The sequence below is a fragment of the Telmatherina bonti genome (genome assembly GCF_933228915.1).
Source record: "Telmatherina bonti genome assembly, chromosome: 6".
In the NCBI taxonomy this organism is placed as follows: domain Eukaryota; kingdom Metazoa; phylum Chordata; class Actinopteri; order Atheriniformes; family Telmatherinidae; genus Telmatherina; species Telmatherina bonti.
This window is the reverse complement of record NC_136624.1, coordinates 12,264,733-12,284,643: the sequence shown is the minus strand read 5'-3', so window position 1 is coordinate 12,284,643 and position 19,911 is coordinate 12,264,733. Positions and strand designations below refer to the sequence as shown.

At 41.0% G+C, this 19,911-nt stretch overlaps 1 protein-coding gene across 1 annotated transcript in view; it reads left to right on the top strand.

Annotated features, from left to right (window-relative positions):
- grm7 (glutamate metabotropic receptor 7) overlaps nucleotides 1–19,911 on the top strand; it is a gene marked incomplete at both ends in the record, with an annotated part of 141,083 nt that overhangs the window by 35,732 nt on the left and 85,440 nt on the right. Inside the window, 2 exons of the mRNA XM_079242852.1 lie at nucleotides 5,087–5,222; nucleotides 6,030–6,184. Coding sequence (XP_079098978.1) covers nucleotides 5,087–5,222; nucleotides 6,030–6,184 — 291 coding nt within the window. The remainder of the gene's footprint in view (nucleotides 1–5,086; nucleotides 5,223–6,029; nucleotides 6,185–19,911) is intronic.

The following is a 19,911-nucleotide window of genomic DNA, read 5'->3' as shown; positions in this document are numbered from 1 at the left end:
GATCAGGTCTGAGAGACATTAAACTGCATCTTCGTCCAGCTGCTCCAGAAGGCTCCACATGTGACTGAGGGGTCCTTGACAGCTGTGCCTCTAAGAATAAATTTCACCTTACTGACGGCTTGGTTCTGAAGACTTTGTGTGTTCAGTTTTTAGATTGCAGAAGTGTTTGTAATGTCTGTAATGAACAGAAGATGGGGGTTTGATCCGGGTAGGTGTCCTAAAATGAAGCCATTATGAGTAGTCAAAAAGTAGAGTTTGTGCCTCTAACATGACAGAGATGTGAGGAAGTCCTCATATCAGAAAGGACCCTTGAATGATGACAAACTCATGTCCCACCACATCCAAAAGGTGCTCTGTTGGACTGAGTTTTGTTCCAAACAAACAGTTGCTACTATCTGTGAAAGTGGACCGAGGTTAGTCTATAACGCACCAAACATCACCAGTGTGAATGCACCTTCATTGTCATGTTCAAGACAGTAGAAGACGATTTGAGTCTTGTGACATTCTGTGCATTACTCTGCTGCAAGTATCCATCAGAAGGTACTAAACTGTGCTCATAAAGGGTCAGCAACAATACTCAGGTTGGCTGTTGTGGTTAGAGCATGCCGCTTTGATCCAATGCAGGATGAAGCCATGCTTCCATGTTGTTTCTACCTAATTCTGATACTACCATCTGAATGTGGAGCTGAAATGGTGACCAGGCAGAATTTTCCATCTTCTGTTGTCCATTTTAAGCAAGCCTTTGTGAATTGTAGCCTCAGTTTCCTGTTCCTAGCTGACAGGAGTGGCTCCTGGTGTGGTCTTCTGCTGCTGTGGACCATCTGCTTCAAGGTCAGACATGTTGTGTTGGTTATGATGGTTCAGCATCAGTAAAAACTGACTTCTGCTGATTTTCTGTATGGTTGATCATGAGATCCTACTGTCATTGTGCTGATAAAGCTTCCAGGATTCCAAAACTTGGAATTCCCCCTCATCCACTATTGACTCCAAAACAGAGCAAATCCCTATAGACTCCCATATTAAAAAGGCCAACTTCATATCAGCAATACACATGTTTACAGCCTGGTACAAAAATCCATTTTAGGTTTAATAGGTCAGGTTTACCTTCATGACTGTGGGGGGGAGTGATTTTTTTAACTCCTCTGTTTAGAAGTAAATTCACTAAGGGCGTGTCCTTTTGACTGACAGGTACCCAATCTCCCGCTTCAAGAAGGAGGAATATAGAAATACTGCAGTTTTTAGCCAGTTCACAGAAGGACTTAGCTTTAGCCCATTGACCTCTGTTAGCTGTTTAGTTCCTGTTAACTCCGGGTTAGCTCGGTTAGCTCTTCCAGGCAGATCGGTGTTCACTGGATGTCAGTTATCTTCCCCTGCACTCACAGCCCAAGCTCCACTTCATTGCCCATTTTTGTATTTTCTGGGAGAGACGACACATGTATCCCTGACATGATGGTGATGGTAGGAACTGCCTAGCTTAAGTTCAGCTCTTCAGAAACCTATGGGTGAAATCATGAAGGCTCTGTCCATCTTTTATATACAGTCTATTGTTGAAACCCTCTTAACCACTGTAATCATAAGCCTCCATGATGCCTTTTGTTTCTGAAAGGAACCAATATGAAACCACTTCTGAGTCCTAAAACGCTATTCACATATTTAAACCAGAAAGGTCACAACAGGCCCCCATCTATCAACTGATTTGTGTTCAGTGGGTCTGCAACAAAAAGTTTCAACCTGAAAAATCAAAACAATGTAAGCTGGAAAAAAAATTCATACTATGTTCACTGTTTTCAGGATGATGACAGACAGAGACAAAGCGATGCTCAGTGACCGTCGGAGTCAGAAGATGGTGCAAAACATCTGCAAGACACAGACAAATGAAACCCACTCGCCATGTCCTTTGTGGAAGACTGGTCTGTTCCTCCATGATGTTTTATTCTCTGTTAAACAGCTTCTGGACAAACTGCTGGTTTAGCAGCATCACCAGCTCCTGGTTCAGACCTTCCTCTGTACAACACCTGATCTGGGATTCTGATGAGGATGGACTTATTTGCTCAACATAAAATCAGAAACTATCACTGTAATCTCAGACGTGGAATCTCAGCAGTGGATGGCAGACTTCGTAGTTTTCTTTGGCCCCACATCTGGCCCACATTTGGCACTTCTGACCCTAAAATGCCCCTTTTGTGTCACACCCGGTGTCTTAGACCTGCACTTTAAGGTAAAAATCTGATACATCTTCTCCAGGATGCCTTTTGCTGTATAGACACATTGCAGGAATGTGATGTCATTACGCATTCTACGGCACTGCCGCCGCTGTGAGTACTGAACGCAGATCCTCTCAGACTGGAACGTCGCTTCATTCGAGCTGAGGCTGATGTAATGTGAGCCTCATGGATAAGTCTCATTTTAATCCCCAAGAACCAAATATAATAGCTGTTATCAAATGCAATCTGTACGGAGTCTCTGCAGTTCCAACAACAAACATCGACTGACAAGCTACCAGATTTTTCATTCCACAACATTTACATCTATGAGACGTAACCCGTCTTCATACACAGGAAACGTCTGAAAACAGTTAAAGCAGAGATGCTTATTGCTATTTCATGGCTAGCTGGTCATTGACCTGAAAACGTGGCCTCTCAAGGACAAGAAACTTTTGTTGCTGTGGACCAATATCTAAGCTAAGCTAACAACTGCTATATCTGTTGAAAGATTTTCACATTAAATACTGATAAATGTTTCTTACACAAGGTATCTAATCAGATTCACTCTAATCTCTAAATTTTCTGAAGTATTTGTATCTCAAATCCAGTTAGCAGTAGCTAAAGCTAGCTCTAGGAAATGTAGCGTGAACAGACAGCCACTTCCAGCTGCGTCCAGTCAGCCCTGCTGATCGCTGGAAGCATCCCTGACAACATTCTTCTTCTTTTGGCGATAGATAGAAATATCTGAGTCTCATTACTTGCTGTCACACATAGCTGCACAGCATATGGACAGCATTTCTGACAACCTGAATGAGTTGCTGTGAGGTAGTGTGTCCAAGGTTGAAGAAGATCAGACGTAGACAGAATCAGCAGTCCTGGAATTTCCTTGAAGATGAACATTTTATTTCCCAAAAGTTGTCCATTGTACAGTTTCAAAAATCGGGGGCAATCAGTCACCAGTTTCACATCCTTTTCCTCACTCTCTCTCTTCGCGAACTCCGAAAACTGATTACTTATTTGCCCCATTAGACACACACCTGATCTGATTTAGCTTAAACCATTTCCCCATATCACTATCCCCTTATTGCCTTATTGCCCCCTTATTCTACCAACATTAACAAACCAAATTCCTATGCAAACAAAAATACACAAAAGGAATACCAGTTCTAATATATTATTTCAAATAAGCCCACAATTAAAGAAACTACAGAAGAGGAAATCCTCCATTTGGTTTCCCCCAATCAACTAATCGAAGAGGTCCCTCACACCTGCAATGAGGATGTGCTGGGTTGGCCATTCCCCAACACCGATCCTGCAAGTTGGAGTTAAACAAAGAATAATGTTAAACGGTAACACAATGAAAAATGCAAAACAATGCAAACACAAACAACCCAGGATAGTAAGCACAGCATGGTTACCTGCACTCTCAAACATAGAGGTACAAGATAAGGACATTTCTGTACCTATAGGTACATTTTAAAGAAATGTTCTCTCAAAAGTACAATACTGGTCTTTAAGAGACCAGAAGCACATCTTCAGAGTACGAAAAAGGGTTCAACGTGACATAAAGTACAAATTTGTACCATTTTGACCATAAGGGTACCTGCAGCATTGAAAAATGTGATGTTAATGGCTGTAATGTTACAAACTAGAGCAGAGTTGAGTGATGACAGTAGTACTACTTAACAGTCATTTACTACACCAGACAATGAATGTCAGATGCTGCAAACTAAGTGTATGGCTGGTCAGTATTTTGAGTTTTTGAAGATTATTTCTAGATTAAAGATAAGATAATATTGCTAATTGGCATGGACCAGGCCTAATGCTGTGGAAAACATAAAAAAACATAACTTGATAAGGTGAGGTTGAACTTGATGAGGTACAAAAATAGACCAGAACTGAAGGGTACAGAAATGTCTCTCAAAAGAGTACACCCCCAGCGACAAGCATTTATACCTTTTTAGGTACAAACTGGTACCTCTATTTTTGAGTGTGTGGCAACAGAAATAACAGAATAAAGTGAATAAAGACAAATATGAGAAAAGGTAAATGTTAGGGACAAGTGGTGAACAATTACAGTGTCACCCACTTTGTCACAGTTGCTGTAGCGCCAGATACCGGTGCAGGTAGACAATATGGCGATGGCGGCGATGGCGGCTAGAGTCTGAGTGCAAAGCTCGTCTGAGGCATCAGCAGAAATGCACCAATATTTATTTATCTATAGTCTGCACATAAGTGCAAATTATATATATTTCATTAACTTTACATTTTTACATTTTGCTAAAGACTGAAATAAAAGCTTTATATTAAGATAAGAACAGAATTTGTTCGTTTGACTCACCTCCTTTTCTTTCTTCTTCTCCTCCCCCTCCTTCTACTACTGTCTCTGCTATCTTCTGCTTTTCTCCCCTTGTTTCTCACATCTTCTTTATTCTGTATTGTCCCCCTCTTTTCTTCTCCTTCCTGCATCTTCTTAATTCCCTCCTATTTTCATCCTATTAAATCTTCCTCAATTTCTTCTTTTTTCTTCCTCTACTTCCACCACTTTCTCCCACTTCTCATTGTCATCCTTTCTCCTGCCTTTTCTTCTACTTTTCTTTCCCTTCCCCTCGTTTCTTTACCTGCCTCTTCTTCCTCCTCCTTGGCCTCCGCTTTCTTTTCATTCTCCTCTTCCTGCTCTCTGACTCTTCTCTTTCTTCCCTACATTTTCACGACTTTATCTTCTGTTTTCTTCTCCCTACTCTTCCTCCTCTCTGACTCTCCAGTCATTCAGATCTTCCCCACATAAAAAGAGATCGAAGTCGTTTCCATCACAAGCAGAAAATGACTCTTTAGATCTCCAGCAGCAGGTTGATGGTCTCTTCACCTTTTTGTCTCCTCAGGTGGAATCTGCATCGCTCAGTCTCTGAAGATCCCTCACGACCACAAACCCTCTGATTTTGATAAAATCATACGTCTGCTGCTGGACACTCGATACGCCCGGGCGGTCGTCCTGTTCGCCTCGGATGAAGATATCAGGTAGTAAACATCTGTCTTATAAAAACCATCTGAGTGAATGATGTTTGGATGAACACAGTCAGGTCAGAGTTACTCCAGCTGAGGCGATGGAGGAAAGATTTAGTTTCCAAAAACAGTGAGGAGGAGGAAAGAGAAAAAAAATTAAACATAGTTTCAGAATCAAGTTGTGTGTTGAGGTAAAATATTCATGAAATTAGAATATTTTTAAAGTTAAATCTGTATTTAGTTGCTTAGAATCTTTTGTTTCTTTGCTTTGATCATCGTTGAAAGTGGGGAAAAATGGATAAATGTTTAACTTTCCAACACGTTCATGTTTTATTTATTTATTTATTTATTAAGTTAGTTGATTAACACAATGTAGTAAATAAATAAGTGAGTGAGTGTATAAGTAATTTAATTATGAAATAATTCAGTAAATTAATAAATTTTGAAAAACTCAATGGATAAATTATTGCAATTTGATAGATTAGATTAGCTCAATTACTTTTGATTTTATGCATCTTATTTAATTTTCGGAAACTGGAAAGTATTTTTATTTTTAATAAATGAATAATTATTACAAAATCACCTGGTAATTTTTTTAAAATCATCTTTTTTTTCACATTTCTATCTTTTCATCCTCTAAAATGTTTGTGTATTTGTTTAATGTTTATGTGTCCCAAAGTTAGAAACCTTAGAGAATAAAACAATCTAACATTTACATCATCTTAAATGAGATGTTGTCTGTAGGACGTCTGCTTGTGTTGGTGAAGAGAATGTTTTCAGAAGAGGAAGTCGGGACTCAGTGAGGGTTGTGTTCTGATGTAGGGGGATCCTGAATGCCACCAAGCGAGCCGATCAGATCGGTCACTTCCTGTGGATCGGCTCTGACAGCTGGGGAGCCAAAAACAGCCCCATCAACCAGCTGGAGGACGCTGCCGTTGGAGCCATCACCATCCTGCCGAAGAGGGCCACCATCAGCGGTGAGCTCATTTCCAGTTTTAATTCCATTTCATTTGTTTAACCGTTGTCGGAACAGGAAGCCTCCGTGAAGTCCAGGAACAATCCTGATGCAGCAGGATCTCATCATGACGCCAACAGCGAGTTTTATGACTGAAGGACAGCGTTGCACTGTTTTTTCTCTTTTGGGCTCATTCATCCACAACACATGTTTCTGATCATTGAATTGGGCCTTTGACAGGTTGCCAGTTAGCCAGGTAGGTTTTTAAAAGAAAAAAATTCCACATTTAAGGAGGATTTTTTTTTTGTTACTTTCGAAGCCCTTCACCCTCCTTTCCCTTTGTAATTCATTGTAAAACTCCACACTTTGCTGCAGTTTGCTATCAAGGAGGACGTCTATATTTTTGTCTGTAATATGGAGTTTATTAATGCTTCTAATTCTCTGTAGGTACTTACTGCACCCTCTTTACTTAAAATGAACTGGTCATGTGACCCCTGCGTCACATTTCATGATACATAAATGCAGTGTGCGATTTATGAAAAAACAGGAGGGGGGGACAGTTTATAAAATCTTTTTTTTATATAGAATAACTGGCAACACGTTATCTTTTATGCGGGTTTCCTCATTCCAAACTGGAAGAAAAATCTGGAAAGTAAAAATTAAAGTCAGTATAATGTTCCCAAAATTTTGGCCTATTTATAAGATTCTTATTATTTTTTTTAATGCCCTTACCTATAAACCAGCAAAACAGTCTGGTATGGGGACGGATCTCAGCTTTGTTTGATCTTTTCTCTGTGTATATAGCTTTTTATATAGCTTTTTGACTGCCTCGACCAAAGACTGGAACATAAAAAAATGAATGACCAGAGGGGGGGACATCAAAAGCAATCCCTCTTATCCTTTTTAACCTGTCCTGTCCAGCATCTCAGCATACAGAACAGCAATCTGCGTGCCATATTTTTGCCAGACAGATTTGCTCTGTCAAGGGAGACATCTCATGTAAATAGCTGCCCTTGATAATCTGAATATTTTTATTATTATGATAATTATTTTATTTTATTTATTTATTTATTTATTTATTTTCCTTTTATCATTTTGCAATCATCGTCAGTCTTGATATGGCCGAGCTGGACCTGGCAGGGAAAGAGGAAAAAAAGAAGAAATGAAAGGAGGAAAAAGAGAGACAGAAAAGAAAGGCGTGTCTAAGCTGCTAAAGTTACAGTGTTTGCAAAACAATATAAAGTACTGGAAAAATACAACAAGACATAAGTAGGATAGTGACAATATTCAAAAACAGACAAAAAAATGAAAAATAAAAGTAAAAAAAAAGTAAATGAATCTACAATGAATTAAAAAAAATAAAATAAAAATAAATGTTAAAAAAAAAGTAAAAAGAAAAAAAAAAAAAAGAAATCCCTCTCATCCCCGCCAACAAATTGCACCCTGCATAAATGTCAAAAGCATGTTTCTATCACACTTTTGCAACAGTCATCAGTACCGACACATCTTAAAACCACATCATGAGAGTATAAAAACTTTTTAGCAACATTTTAGAGGTTTTTTGAAATGTAGATGTTTTCATTTGCAGTTTTTTACTGCAACATTGAGGTTTTGTGTAGTTCTAGGGGTAATGGAAACAGATTTCAGTGCTACACAAGAATTTGGGGCCTTTTCTATGCAGGGTTGATACATGAGACGCCTTAAGGTTACTCAAAATTTAAGCTTTGTAAAATACTTCTTTTTTAAAGGAAAGACAGGTTTTTTGTATAAATATTTCTTGTACAAGACAACATAAAATGCTTTATATAAAATATTACAAAAGTGCAATAAAGATATAGTTATATTTGTATAAACATAGTCCATTGCAACGGTTTGGTGTTCCTGTTACAGCTCAAATACACACGTGTCCAACTGTCAGGTGCTTTCTAAAGTTCTTCTTAGCAACGTGTTGGACACATGGACTTCTCGGAGGAAAATGTTTGTTTGTTTAGTAGGAAGTTTCCTGCAGGTGCTGCTGCAGAGGAACAGTAAAAATTTGTCAGGAAAATACGCTGCGAAAAAAAGGAGAGTCCAATTTACTCCACAACTGAATGATTTTCTGAGACAAACCAGCCTCATAATTGTTACAAAGAACACCACAAAAGGATTTCTGGGTAACTTTGGGTGCAAATATCAAATGGTTTGAACACAAAATCATTTTACACATGACAAAGTGCACAGACCTTAATATTTATGCACATATTTTACCTTTACCCTCACAGACGAGATAGTTTTCAGAGTCAAAAATCTGTCTGTGAATGCACTGGGAAGTGACGAGCTATTCTATTATGAAAAAGCTTTTTTCTTACTTGGAAAAAGCTACAGAGAAAAATAAGCTTAATTGATTAAATCCCAGATGCACCAGCTTCCCCCCAGTACTGACAGGAACTACGTATAAAATCCACATATATGCATATTTTCTCATTCATGTTTCACCTTCTGCACATTTTATCACTTTAACACATACTTCAGACAGAAGAACGCAGACTTTTACAGACTGCAAGGTGTACATAATTCCTGTTTCTAAGCCAGGGTTTGGTTTGTCCCTTCTGAGCTTCTGTAGTAAGCTGGTGGGGGTGAAAGGAAGGCAACCTGCAGCATATTCGGGTAGAAATTATTTGTTATGCAGCTGATAAGAAACAGCTTGTCAAAATATTTCAAAATATTACCGACTGGTGTATGAAATGTACCATTCCCTGGATGTATTCAGGTGTGTGTTCAGCTTTATCTGGGATGGAAAACTCCCGTCAGGGGCGATTCTGTCCTGTGATAGGACAAGTCTGCAAGCCTCAGATTACAAAACTATGACAGTGAGCCAAATGTGGGGGTCGAGTCCTTCACCTCCACCTTCATGAGAATGTCAGATGGGCTCATCTCTGGAGGAGTTTCCTGTTTACAGGGAGGAAATGTTCTTACAAAGAAGAAATGAAACTCATCCTAGACTGGAAGAAGCAATTAGACCCTGTTCACCTCTCCATCAACAGGGACTGCTGAGTTCCTGGACATCCACCTCCTTGCAGAAAATCTTCATTAAAACCAACCTGCTGCTTCTTCTGTAGAGAATGTTGATGGACTTGTTGTTTATGAGGCTCACTGGCTGAACTCTGAGAAAAAAAAAAAAAAATCATTAGCTGCCCTCTGACCTCCCTGGGTGTCATCTGCAGGTCTCTGCTGCCTCAGCAGGGTTAAAAGCATCCTTAACACATCCTGCTGTCCTCCAGAAGAGGTCACACACTTATTAGATCAGCTGTTCCTCTTTTGACTCTTAATGTTACATTCACTGACCTCCAATACTGTAGTAAAAGTGCAACATGCTGAAACTTTTTCTATGAACTACTGATCTGTGTTTTATCACCGGCTTTGTTCAGGCTGTTAATGGACCTGTGACCACTTTATTAACAGGTCAACAACACTCTGATGGCATGATAGAAATATATATACAAAGATTAGAACTAGGCGATTAATCGGATTATAATCTCATTTACGATCTGGGTTTTCAATGATCATAAAAATAAAAGGGTGTGATTATTTTTCTCTTTGCAGTTTCCTCTCCTGCTGTCTTCAGCTGCTAATCGAGCGTCTCTGGCATTGCAGCGCTGTGCTGTAAACTCCTCCCACAGCCGCTTTGCTTTCATTCAGACGCTGTTGCCAACTTGGCGACTTTTTTCACTAAATCTGGCGACTTTTTTTTGTTAAAAGCAACAAATCTAGCAACTTTTACTAGAGTTATTAGAGACTTTTCTGGGGTTTTGGCGACTGACTTGAAGGCACATATTGTTCTGCAGTTACTGTAAGGAAGGAGCAGCGGGAGCCTCTCCCGTCCTAAAGCACTCCCAGGCGGCCAGTCTCAGTCGGCTCCGGCTGCAGGTCAATGTAGAATAACTGCAGTAGGTTGTGGAAGTTCACCTAAACATAGTTTATATCGTTGTCAGTGAGAACTGGCTGCATTATTTTCCTATACATAATTTAGCGAGTTAAACACTGTATTATCCCTCCGTTACGGGCGTTACCCTAGCAACATGTTAACCAACTGGTTCAGATCAGGTGTCTTTTAACAGGTGAATGAGAGAAACGCGCTGCAGCCTGACAGCGGTTGTTTGGTATAAAACGTACATCGAGGCCAACGTAAATTAGTTCCTATATAAGCGGTAAAAGCGGATTAAACAACTCGGAAGCGTGCATTAGACGGTTATAATGTGCGACACGGAGTCTAGAACACCATGACGTGCAGCGTTGTTTAAAAATACAAATATATATTCATTCATTTTTCAAACCGCTTAGTCCAATTCAGGGTCGCGGGGAAGCTGGCGCCTATCCCAGCAGTCTTTAGGTGAAAGGCAGGTACATCCTTGACAGCTCGCCAGTGCATCACAGGGCCACACAGAGACAAACAACCACTCCCACTCACTACTATGGGCCATTTAGAGAATCCAAACATCTAACATGCATGTCTTTGGACGGTGAGAGGAAGCCGGAGAACCCGGAGAGAACCCACACATACCTGGGGAGAACATGCAAACTCCACACAGAAAGGCCACTGTCCAAGCTGAGGATCAAACCAGAGACCTTCTTGCTGTGAGGCCACAGTGCTAACCACTATTCCACCGTGCAGCTGCGGTTTTCTTTATTTTGATTAAACTTGCATCGTATTTTACTAAAATGTTATGTTTACTGTTGCATCACTTTCTATGTTCATCCTATTAAACTAGATTATGTGGCTTATTATCCTGTTATCTTGTCACTCCCATGCCATTCCGTGTGCTTGTTTATAATTAGTTAACAGGCTCAGCATCGTCATTTGGCTTTCAATAATGTGGCGACTTGCCCTGTAGATGTGGGAGGATGCCAAAGGAAGCCACAAGGGAAACAACAACGCTGTAGATGTAGGAGGGTCGCCGTGTAAACTCAACCTGAGTTTGGCATCTAAGGCGTTCAATTTGGTCAGTTTATAGAACTACAGACAGTCCCCTGGTGCCTGTCGGTGATTATGTTGAACCTTTGAAAAATTCTGTGCCTCTGATGATGATTATACCCCCGGTTGTCTGGATGGGTTCACATGTTGCTCTAAAACAGAGGTTGGCAACTCTGGTCTTCCAGTGCTGCAACACACCTGACACACATCTGACTAAGCACACATGTGCCGAGCCTGACATTTAACTGAGTTACCACACAGGAGAGTAGCAGCCCTGCAGACACTTCCTACATAAACACAAACACCGAGTGCAAACCTTCAGTTTGAGAGCATTTCGGCTTCTATGTGAGGTAAGTAAACGGACAACGAGAAGTGGATAAAACGAAAGCAGTCCGCCGGTCTTGTGCTGAGTTGTGTTGGAGATCCTTTCCCTGTTTAGTCCTCTTCACATGCAGACAGGTGCATGCTCTCACTGAAAACTTGTTCCAGATTAACCATGTTCGACCTGAAATCAAAAAGCATGAAGGCCTTTTTTTTTTTTTTTTTACCTTATGGAGTTTTGTCTCTATTTTAAAGAACTGTAAATAAGGACTCTCTTTTATTAAAATATTATAATATTAAAAGAAAATGTGTAAAACAGTTGAAGGGTTTTCTCTTTGAATTTAAACTTTATCTGAAAATGTTCTTTCAAACAATGTTTTATTAACCAAACGTCAGTCTTAAATCATTTTGCTTAATATTCTGCAGCGTACATGTAACGGCTGCATGACGGGCATGTTAAAACAAAATAAATAAAGACAATAAAAACAGCTGAAAGTCCTCCTAGCCACCTTGGTTCTTTTAAAAATCAGGGGGAGCAGAGTCAACCACACTAAATCTTAATAAAAAAACGTGTTTAATAAAGAAAAAGATTAAAAATAAAAGGCTTAAATATTAAAACCCCAGTCCTCTAAAAGCGACGGATCTAGTCTTCAGCCTTCCATTCTGCAGCACCTCGTCCCAGGACCTGCAGAGAGGAGAATACGCAGCAGTCTTAAGAGGGGAACCCTCCTGCCTGGCCCTGCAGCCAGGCCTCTTCCTCTGGACCCTAAACTTAGCTGTTATACTCACGCTTAGTCCTGGGACAGGAATATCCAGACTCGACTGAGTAGCTGCGCCTTAGGATCCAGACCGGCTGCTGCGCTTCAGGCTCCGCCTTGCCACCACCAAGCCGCGGTGGGACCTCTCGTCACTGGCCCCTCAGCAGTCCCTTCCTCATCATCATCATTATTATAATGGTCGTTGTCGTCCATTTTTCAGGAGCTCGCTCTTTCTTTCTTCCTTGTTGCTCATCTTAAATGGGCAACATCTTAAAGGTGTTCCCACTTAACATTAGGGTTGAGCTCGTTGCGGGGGGGGGGGGGGGGGTTTCTCATTTACTGGTTTCATTTTAAATGTCATTAAACATGTTCCTGTTTACACCGAAGTTAATCAGGTTTATGTTTGCGTTTGTTGCCTTACTGTACCGAAAAATAACTGAACTGTGACCCTAAAGCCAACGTACGTATGATGATTCCAGTAACTATAATTCATTACTTTTTCAGAGTAGCATACTCAACACTTCATCTGACAGAAACCGCCTCTCAGAAAAGCACCTTTGAAACGCAGCCATGTTTCTGACCGGCCAGTAATTACGTTAGATGCTCCTCCAGTTGTTTTGGCTTGTAGCAGTTTCGTTTCCAGACTTCTGCTGGAACCGTTCCAACGCTGTGTTGCTGCCATCAAATTAAAAAAAAACAAAACTCATATTTTCAAAAGTTTATATTTCCATGTGCCATCATGAAGCCGTCTTGCTGGAACTGCGAGTGTACTCTCTCGCTCAGCTCGCTATCTGCTGCACACTTACAGCAGACAGACAAACCCGGGGGGGAATCTCAAGTTACTTCCCCAGCTGTTTTGTTTCCTTCTCAACAACATCCTGCCAGCATAACGAGTGACGAACTCCTGATCAGAGGAAGCAGAACTGAGCAGACGCCGCCGTTGCTGCTGACGACAGCGTTCAGATGAAGATGACTCGAATCGCAGCTCCTTCAGTGATGGATGTCGACTCAAATAAACACGCTGACAGATCCACAGCTGCATCTGTAAACATGAAGAATTTCACATCTTTTAAATATGGATGTTTCCCTCTTTTTCCTCTTTTTTTTATTACTGGATTCAGAAAGGCTGAAGTCTGGAGCTTCATTTTTGCATATTTAAGAGTTTTGACAAAGTGTTCTCACATGAATCTTGAGCATCATCTTCATCTTAGAGTCTGAAGACTTCAGACCAGGAGGAGCTGTTTCCGTCTGAGTGATGGAAGATTTATGAACCTCTCTCTATTCCTGATATCTGGCCTGAACTTTTTGATGTTACTCTCTGCCATCTTATCCCACCTCCACCTTCTGCTCTGCTGGAAACTATCATGGAGTCATCTTCGTCCTGCGACATATGAGACATATACAAGTTTTCTGGTCACGTTCTCCCGGTTCGTGTCTTCAGCTTCACACATTCTGGAAAACAGAGAGGCTGCATCTGATTATAAATAAATCAGGAGCTTGTTTCAAATCTTCTGAGTAAATTGTGTTTTTCATGCTGATCTAAGGAGGTCAGCTTTTTTTATTCATTGTTTTCAAGCTTCACAAAATGTTGTATATTGATACCTGGTCCAAACACAGGAAGATTGACTGCTGGCTAGAGGCGGGAAATAGGAAGGAAAAGATTGGAGGTAACAAACAAAAAGAAGAGAATATGAAGGGCAAAGGCTGAAGTGGGGGATAATTGATAGTGCGATCGCTGCTGTGGTCCATGCTGGCTCCTGTTGGGACCGCGCTGAGTGGAAGGATGCATCCTATCAAGGATGAATCCTTGAGTTTTTGTTCAATTTACTGAGATTTTCCTTCACTGGTTGGAGTTGGTTTGGGATTTAAAATACAGAACTCCTGTGTGTTTATGTGGTCTGCATTTCACAGAATTACAGCTAAGTTTGCTGAATATAAGGCGACCCCCACCGTCCACCGTTTCAAGTCAACCTGTTCAGCTGCTCATTAACACAAAGACCTTGTTAGCCAATCACATGCCAGCAACTCAATACATGTAAGGTTAAGATGATCAGGACAAGTTGCTGAAGCTGAAGCTGGGATTTTTTTTTTTTACACACAACCATCTGTAATGTTTACAGGGAATAATCAGAAAAACAAAAAATATCCAGTGAGTGTCTGGAAAACATGGAGACTAGTTGGTCATCAGGAAGTCAGATAAGCACCAAGGCGCAGCGAAATATCCCCTCTGAACACACAAAACGTCCAACCTTGAAGCAGATGGTGTACAGCAGCAGAAGACCACACTGAGTGCTGCGAACAGGAAACTGACTGACCAAAACTGGACAGCAGAAGATGGAAAAGCCTTTCCTGGTCTGGTGAGTCTCCATTTCAGCTCTGCATTCAAATGTTCGGGTCAGAATTAGGAGGAAACAACATGGAAGATTGGAACCAAGCGGACTTGAGTCAAGACTTTAGGCTGCCTGTGGTGTAACGGTGTGAGGGATATTTTCTTGGCACACTTTGGACCCCTTATGACCAACATGATATGGTTTACCCACCACAACCTACCTGCTAACAAGGTCCATTCCTTTATGAGCATAGTGTAGCATCTTCTGTCTAGAAGCTGAAATCATCTCCAAGTGGTTTGTTGAACATGACAATGGACCCCAACGGCCTCCACAGTCACAAGATCTCACTCCAACAGAGCATCACTGGGATGTGTTGCACCTGGGGATCGTCATCATGTGCACATATCTGCAGTGACTCTGAGGAATGTTTCCAACACCTTGGTGAATCTCAGCTACCAAGGACAAAAGCAGCTCTGATAGGGAGGAAAAATCAGCTTCAGTCTGAACAACTGTGTTCTTCATCACCGATCTCCATCCAGAGCAAACACGGATATTCCTTCTTGATCTTTTCTCAGCGCTCTTTTCATCTTTTCTCATGTTATTGACGAGGTCTGAACTGATCCAGGAAGCTGAATGAGAGTCTGAAGAAAGCCAGGAATGAAACACAACATGAATGGCATCTAAATTTGGGAAAAAAAAAAAAAAAAAGACACATTTTATCCTCATTGTGTTTTGTTTTGTTTTTTTCCTCTGACTTTGTTTTATCATTGATTAGTCAGTATGTGGATCTGTGTCTCCATCAGTTCTGCTTCTGCTCCGTTTGGATGCAACGGCGGCTCTGTGTGCAGCAGAGGAAATAAAGCGAGCCGAGATGCCTGCCTACACAACGGCTCCTCTTCCTCCTCCTCCTCCTCCTCCTCCTCCTCCTCTCCAGCCTTTTGTCTGAAGCTCTGAGCTGCTGGTTCATGGCACCCATGTGTACGCTGGAGATATGAGTATGTGCTTTTTAATCTGACTCTAAGTTTAAAACATGATCAGCATCCGCCAAGACGATGTCCTCCTGCACATAGTAGCTCAGAGTTTCACAGTCCCTGTTATTCCGAGAAGCACCTGAATGCAGCATGACTCACACGCCTTACTCCGGGTTGGACCGCACACTCATCCAGGTGTCTGTTTGCTGGTAGATAGCGGGAGGGTTATTTCTGGACTAAAACAGAAACGGATCAAATCAGAGGTAAAGAACTGGCTGAGTGTTCCCAGGTTAGTCGTCACGCTCTGCTGATTCTGCAGTCTGTCAGTTCTGTTCATCAGAACCTGAACCACTTGGCTCCAGGACTGTTTCTGTAGTCAGAACCAGAACTTCGTTTTGTCATCTGACTCGTCTGAAAATCTACTCGTCATCAGAACCAGAACGTTTCCTTACCGTCACTGTAGTTTACTTCAGAACTATGGATCAGAACCGGCAGATTTACTACAAATTTACCACAAAGAGCTTTGTGATCGCAGAGAACCAGACTCTGGTCTGATCAACACATCTGGAAATCTTTACATTTATTCATCTTTTTTTTATTTTTTTTTTATTTTTTTTTTATCCTTTTTGGTTCCGGTTCTGCAGCTGTGAGCAGAAATTCTTCATTACAACAGTTCAACATCTGGGTCCAGATTCAGACAGAAAACAGCTGATTAAAAGTTTAATGCAGTTTCTGGAGCAGATGTGGTCTGGAACAAAAGGGACCATCTGACCTGAACTGGACCTACGTGATCTGGACTGGAACAGATTGTCTGGTCGGGACAAGAATGGACCAAATGAAAGGATTGGAACAAGCCGGTCTTGGTCTTTGACCCAGATTTTAAACAGACTGTTGGACTCGGACCAGTTTTCCCAGACTGAACTGAGATCAGTTCTGTGTTTCCACACCAGTAAGGCCATGTGATCCAGTCTGACTTTTCCTGCTTCTTCAGAGTTATTTTCTTATCGTACTGACTGAGACAAGCTTGAGGCTTCATGTTGGGATTCTGATACTTTCACATCACAAAGAGATCAAATCTTTTCATCCTCAGACTGGTTCTGGTTCTGTAACCCAGTCCCACCCCCGGGAACTGATCCACTCAGGGTTCTGGTTGTGCTGCAGCTCCTCTTGACTCGGTGGGATGATCTCTGGCAGAACCGTCACAGAGGATTTCTGTGGTTTTGGAGAGACTAAGCACTAATCTGACAAACGGCGAGAAGATGTGAGGAGGCGCCGCTGAGCCGTTGACACTGATCAGGATAAACATCCTCTCTCCTCCAAAACAACGTTTTGTCTCCTCCTCTCTCTCTTTGTCCTTTTCTTTCTTCCCACTCTTATAGTCACTTTACTCCTCCTCCTCCTTCAACACCTCCACCCACCGTCTCAGTCTCCACTTCTCCCGTGTTCCTGCATGTTGTCAAAGTGTTACTTCCTCAGTATAGACAAGCTCATCAGAAAAATGATCATAATTACTCATTAACAGACACCAGTTTGACATTTTAATGTTGCTTTTGGTTGAATGTAGGTTTTCTTTTCTTTTTTTTTTTTTTAACTTAGATACTATTGTTGTAATTTCTGCAATTAATCTTATGAATTACTTCACCATCTTGTATTTGTCTAAATACAACCTAAACATGCGCTGGAGAGTGTAGATATACGAGGTTGTGACTAAACATGACCGTTGTGGCAGCAAATATAAATCAACTCATGTTGCAACAAAAACTTCATTAGACACAAGTTACAATCCCAGTTCCAAAAAAGTTGTGAGACTGTGTAAAATGCAAAAAAAGAACCAGAATCTAATGATGTAATCAACCTTTATTTCATTCCCAATAGAACATCAACAACATATTAGATGTTAAAACTGAGACATTTTACCATTTCATGGAAAATCTTAGCTCAATTTTTATTGTGATGGCAGCTACACAGCTGTAAAAAATTGGAACAGGGGTTAAAAAAAAAAAAGGCTGGAAAAGTAACGGTACAAATAAAAAACACAACAGGAGGAAGAACAACTCAGTGACATGACTTGAAATAAATGGAGCATTTCGGTAATCTCGCAGATAAAGATTGTGGAACAATGTCAGAAAAATGTCCTTTATTCTAAAATTGTGAAGACTTTGAAGATCTCACTATTTACAGTGTTTGAGATCATCAAAGATTCAGAGGATCTGAAGGAATCTCTGTGCGCATGGGACAAGACTAAAAGTGAAAGCAACCTGGGGTCATCAGGCAGTGTTGCATTAAAATAAGACAAGTTTCTTTTCTAGAAATTCAGCAGTCTGCTTCGTCCAATTCAGGGTCTTGGCAAAGCTGGAGTCTGTCTCAGCAATCATCAGGTGAGAGGAAGTGTACACCCTGGACAGGTCGCCAGTCCATCGCAGGGGTAGTTACTCAAAGTAATTATTTACTTGTTACTTCTGGAAACTATAATGAGATTACTTTAGTAGTTTCTACATTTAACTACTTATTGTTTTCTTTTCCCGTTTCTTAATTTACCGTTTAGATACATGGAGCATGCGCCATGTAGACGTGTGATGTCTGCAGTAGGAAATACTATGCTCAGCCTGTAGAGGTCATGCTGTGCTGATATACACCATACGAACTCCCTGCGCTATGAAAACTTTGGAAAGGCTTGAATCCCCTGCAACTCATCATATATATGTTGTCATGTAAATCAGATCCATTAACGCCGTCTGGAGGAACCGCACCCCCCCTTCAGAACTTCCAGCTCAGGTCTCTACTGCAGGTTTTAACTTAGTACAGTAAAGAAATTCTATTTCTTATGAAATTAAATCTTGTTGGCAAGGGTTAGGGTCAGAGACATTTTCAGGTCTCTGATAGCAGAGCAGCTGACCAATCAGACTGATCGGCTGACATGACAGAGGAGTTTCACTCCAGTGATCTGTAAAATCACATGAAAGAATTGCATTAGAATAAAAACTCCAATGAGTTATAAACTGTTTTGTTTTTTTCTATGAAGTCTGGAAGTGGACACACAAGCAGTTACCTCACTCATATCCATCTCTATGGCAACGTGTCCAGGGTAGTGCACATGCACGCAACACTTCAGTAGACCTAAACTTTACAAATAAGCAAATGTGGCTCGGGTAAAAAGCACATTCCTACTGTAAAGTCATTTTGTTAGTGATTTTTTAAGTGTTAGTTGTTTCCTTATTTTAGTATCCAAAAAAAGTAGTTTTGTCAATGAATTTAACACTATTTTGTTGCTGATAATTTAAGTGCTATGTGTTTCCTTACTTCATCATCCAAAAAAGTAGTTTTGTCAATGAATTAAACACTGATAATTATCCTCACTATGTCAGATGCAACCCTAGCTGATCTAAACGGACTTGGAAAAGTCACAAATAATCATAAAAAAATGTTTTGAAGCAGTCAGTAACAAGGTTTTATTTCCTCGTCAAAAGGATGCATCTGTCCCTAAAAACTGTCTCTTCTAAGCCGCGGTCCAATGTCCACACAGTAGGCAGCTGATTGGTCCAGAAGTAAAACTTTTATACTCGATCTCTTAAGCTGGGTTTATACTTGCATGGCGTCTGCGTCAGGTCGGTCCTGCTTCCTGTCGGGCCCATGTCGCTGACGCAGATGGAGTTTGTGTTTTATACTTCAGGTCTGCAGATGGCAGCAGGGCTGGTATTGGCTGATAAACTGCACAGGCCAGAGGCTAGAGGTTTTTTTTTTCCTTTTATGGTTCACTTCAGTTCCAAAGAGTATTTCCTGTTTTAGAATAACAAATAGCTGCTAGTGACATTCATTCACCTACATATACATCAGAGGTGTCCACCTCCGGTCCTCGAGGGCCAGAATCCTGCAGGTTTTCTATGTATCCCTGCTCAGACACACCTGATTCAAATTAATTAGTAGTAGAGCTTAATCAGTTGTGCACATCATTGGCTTTTTGATCCATTTAGTGGAAGCTAGATGTGTTAGAACAGGAATACATGGGAAACCTGCAGGACAGCGGCCCTCGAGGACCGACTTTGGACACCCCTGATATACATGCATACATAAAAATATATATGATGCATTCAGTGACAACACCCAAACATCTTGAAACACTATCACATTCTGACCAATCACAAGGGAGTACCTCCGCGTGGCCGGGAGGCACGTTATGTCTGACGAAGTACACGTCGAGCCTCCTCAGACATCTGCAGAGAACTGCAGCAGTTGTGGCGTAAAATGCTCTGGAGCAGGTTGGCCATTCAGCACAGGTTACCATGGTGATTAATCCTGGTAATAAGTGAACCAGCGTCATAATACATAAAACCCAACATTAACCGGATTACCTCAATAAGAGAAACTCCAGTTCCATAGATGGTCAGGTGATCAGGCTCTGAGACATTACGCAACGCTCC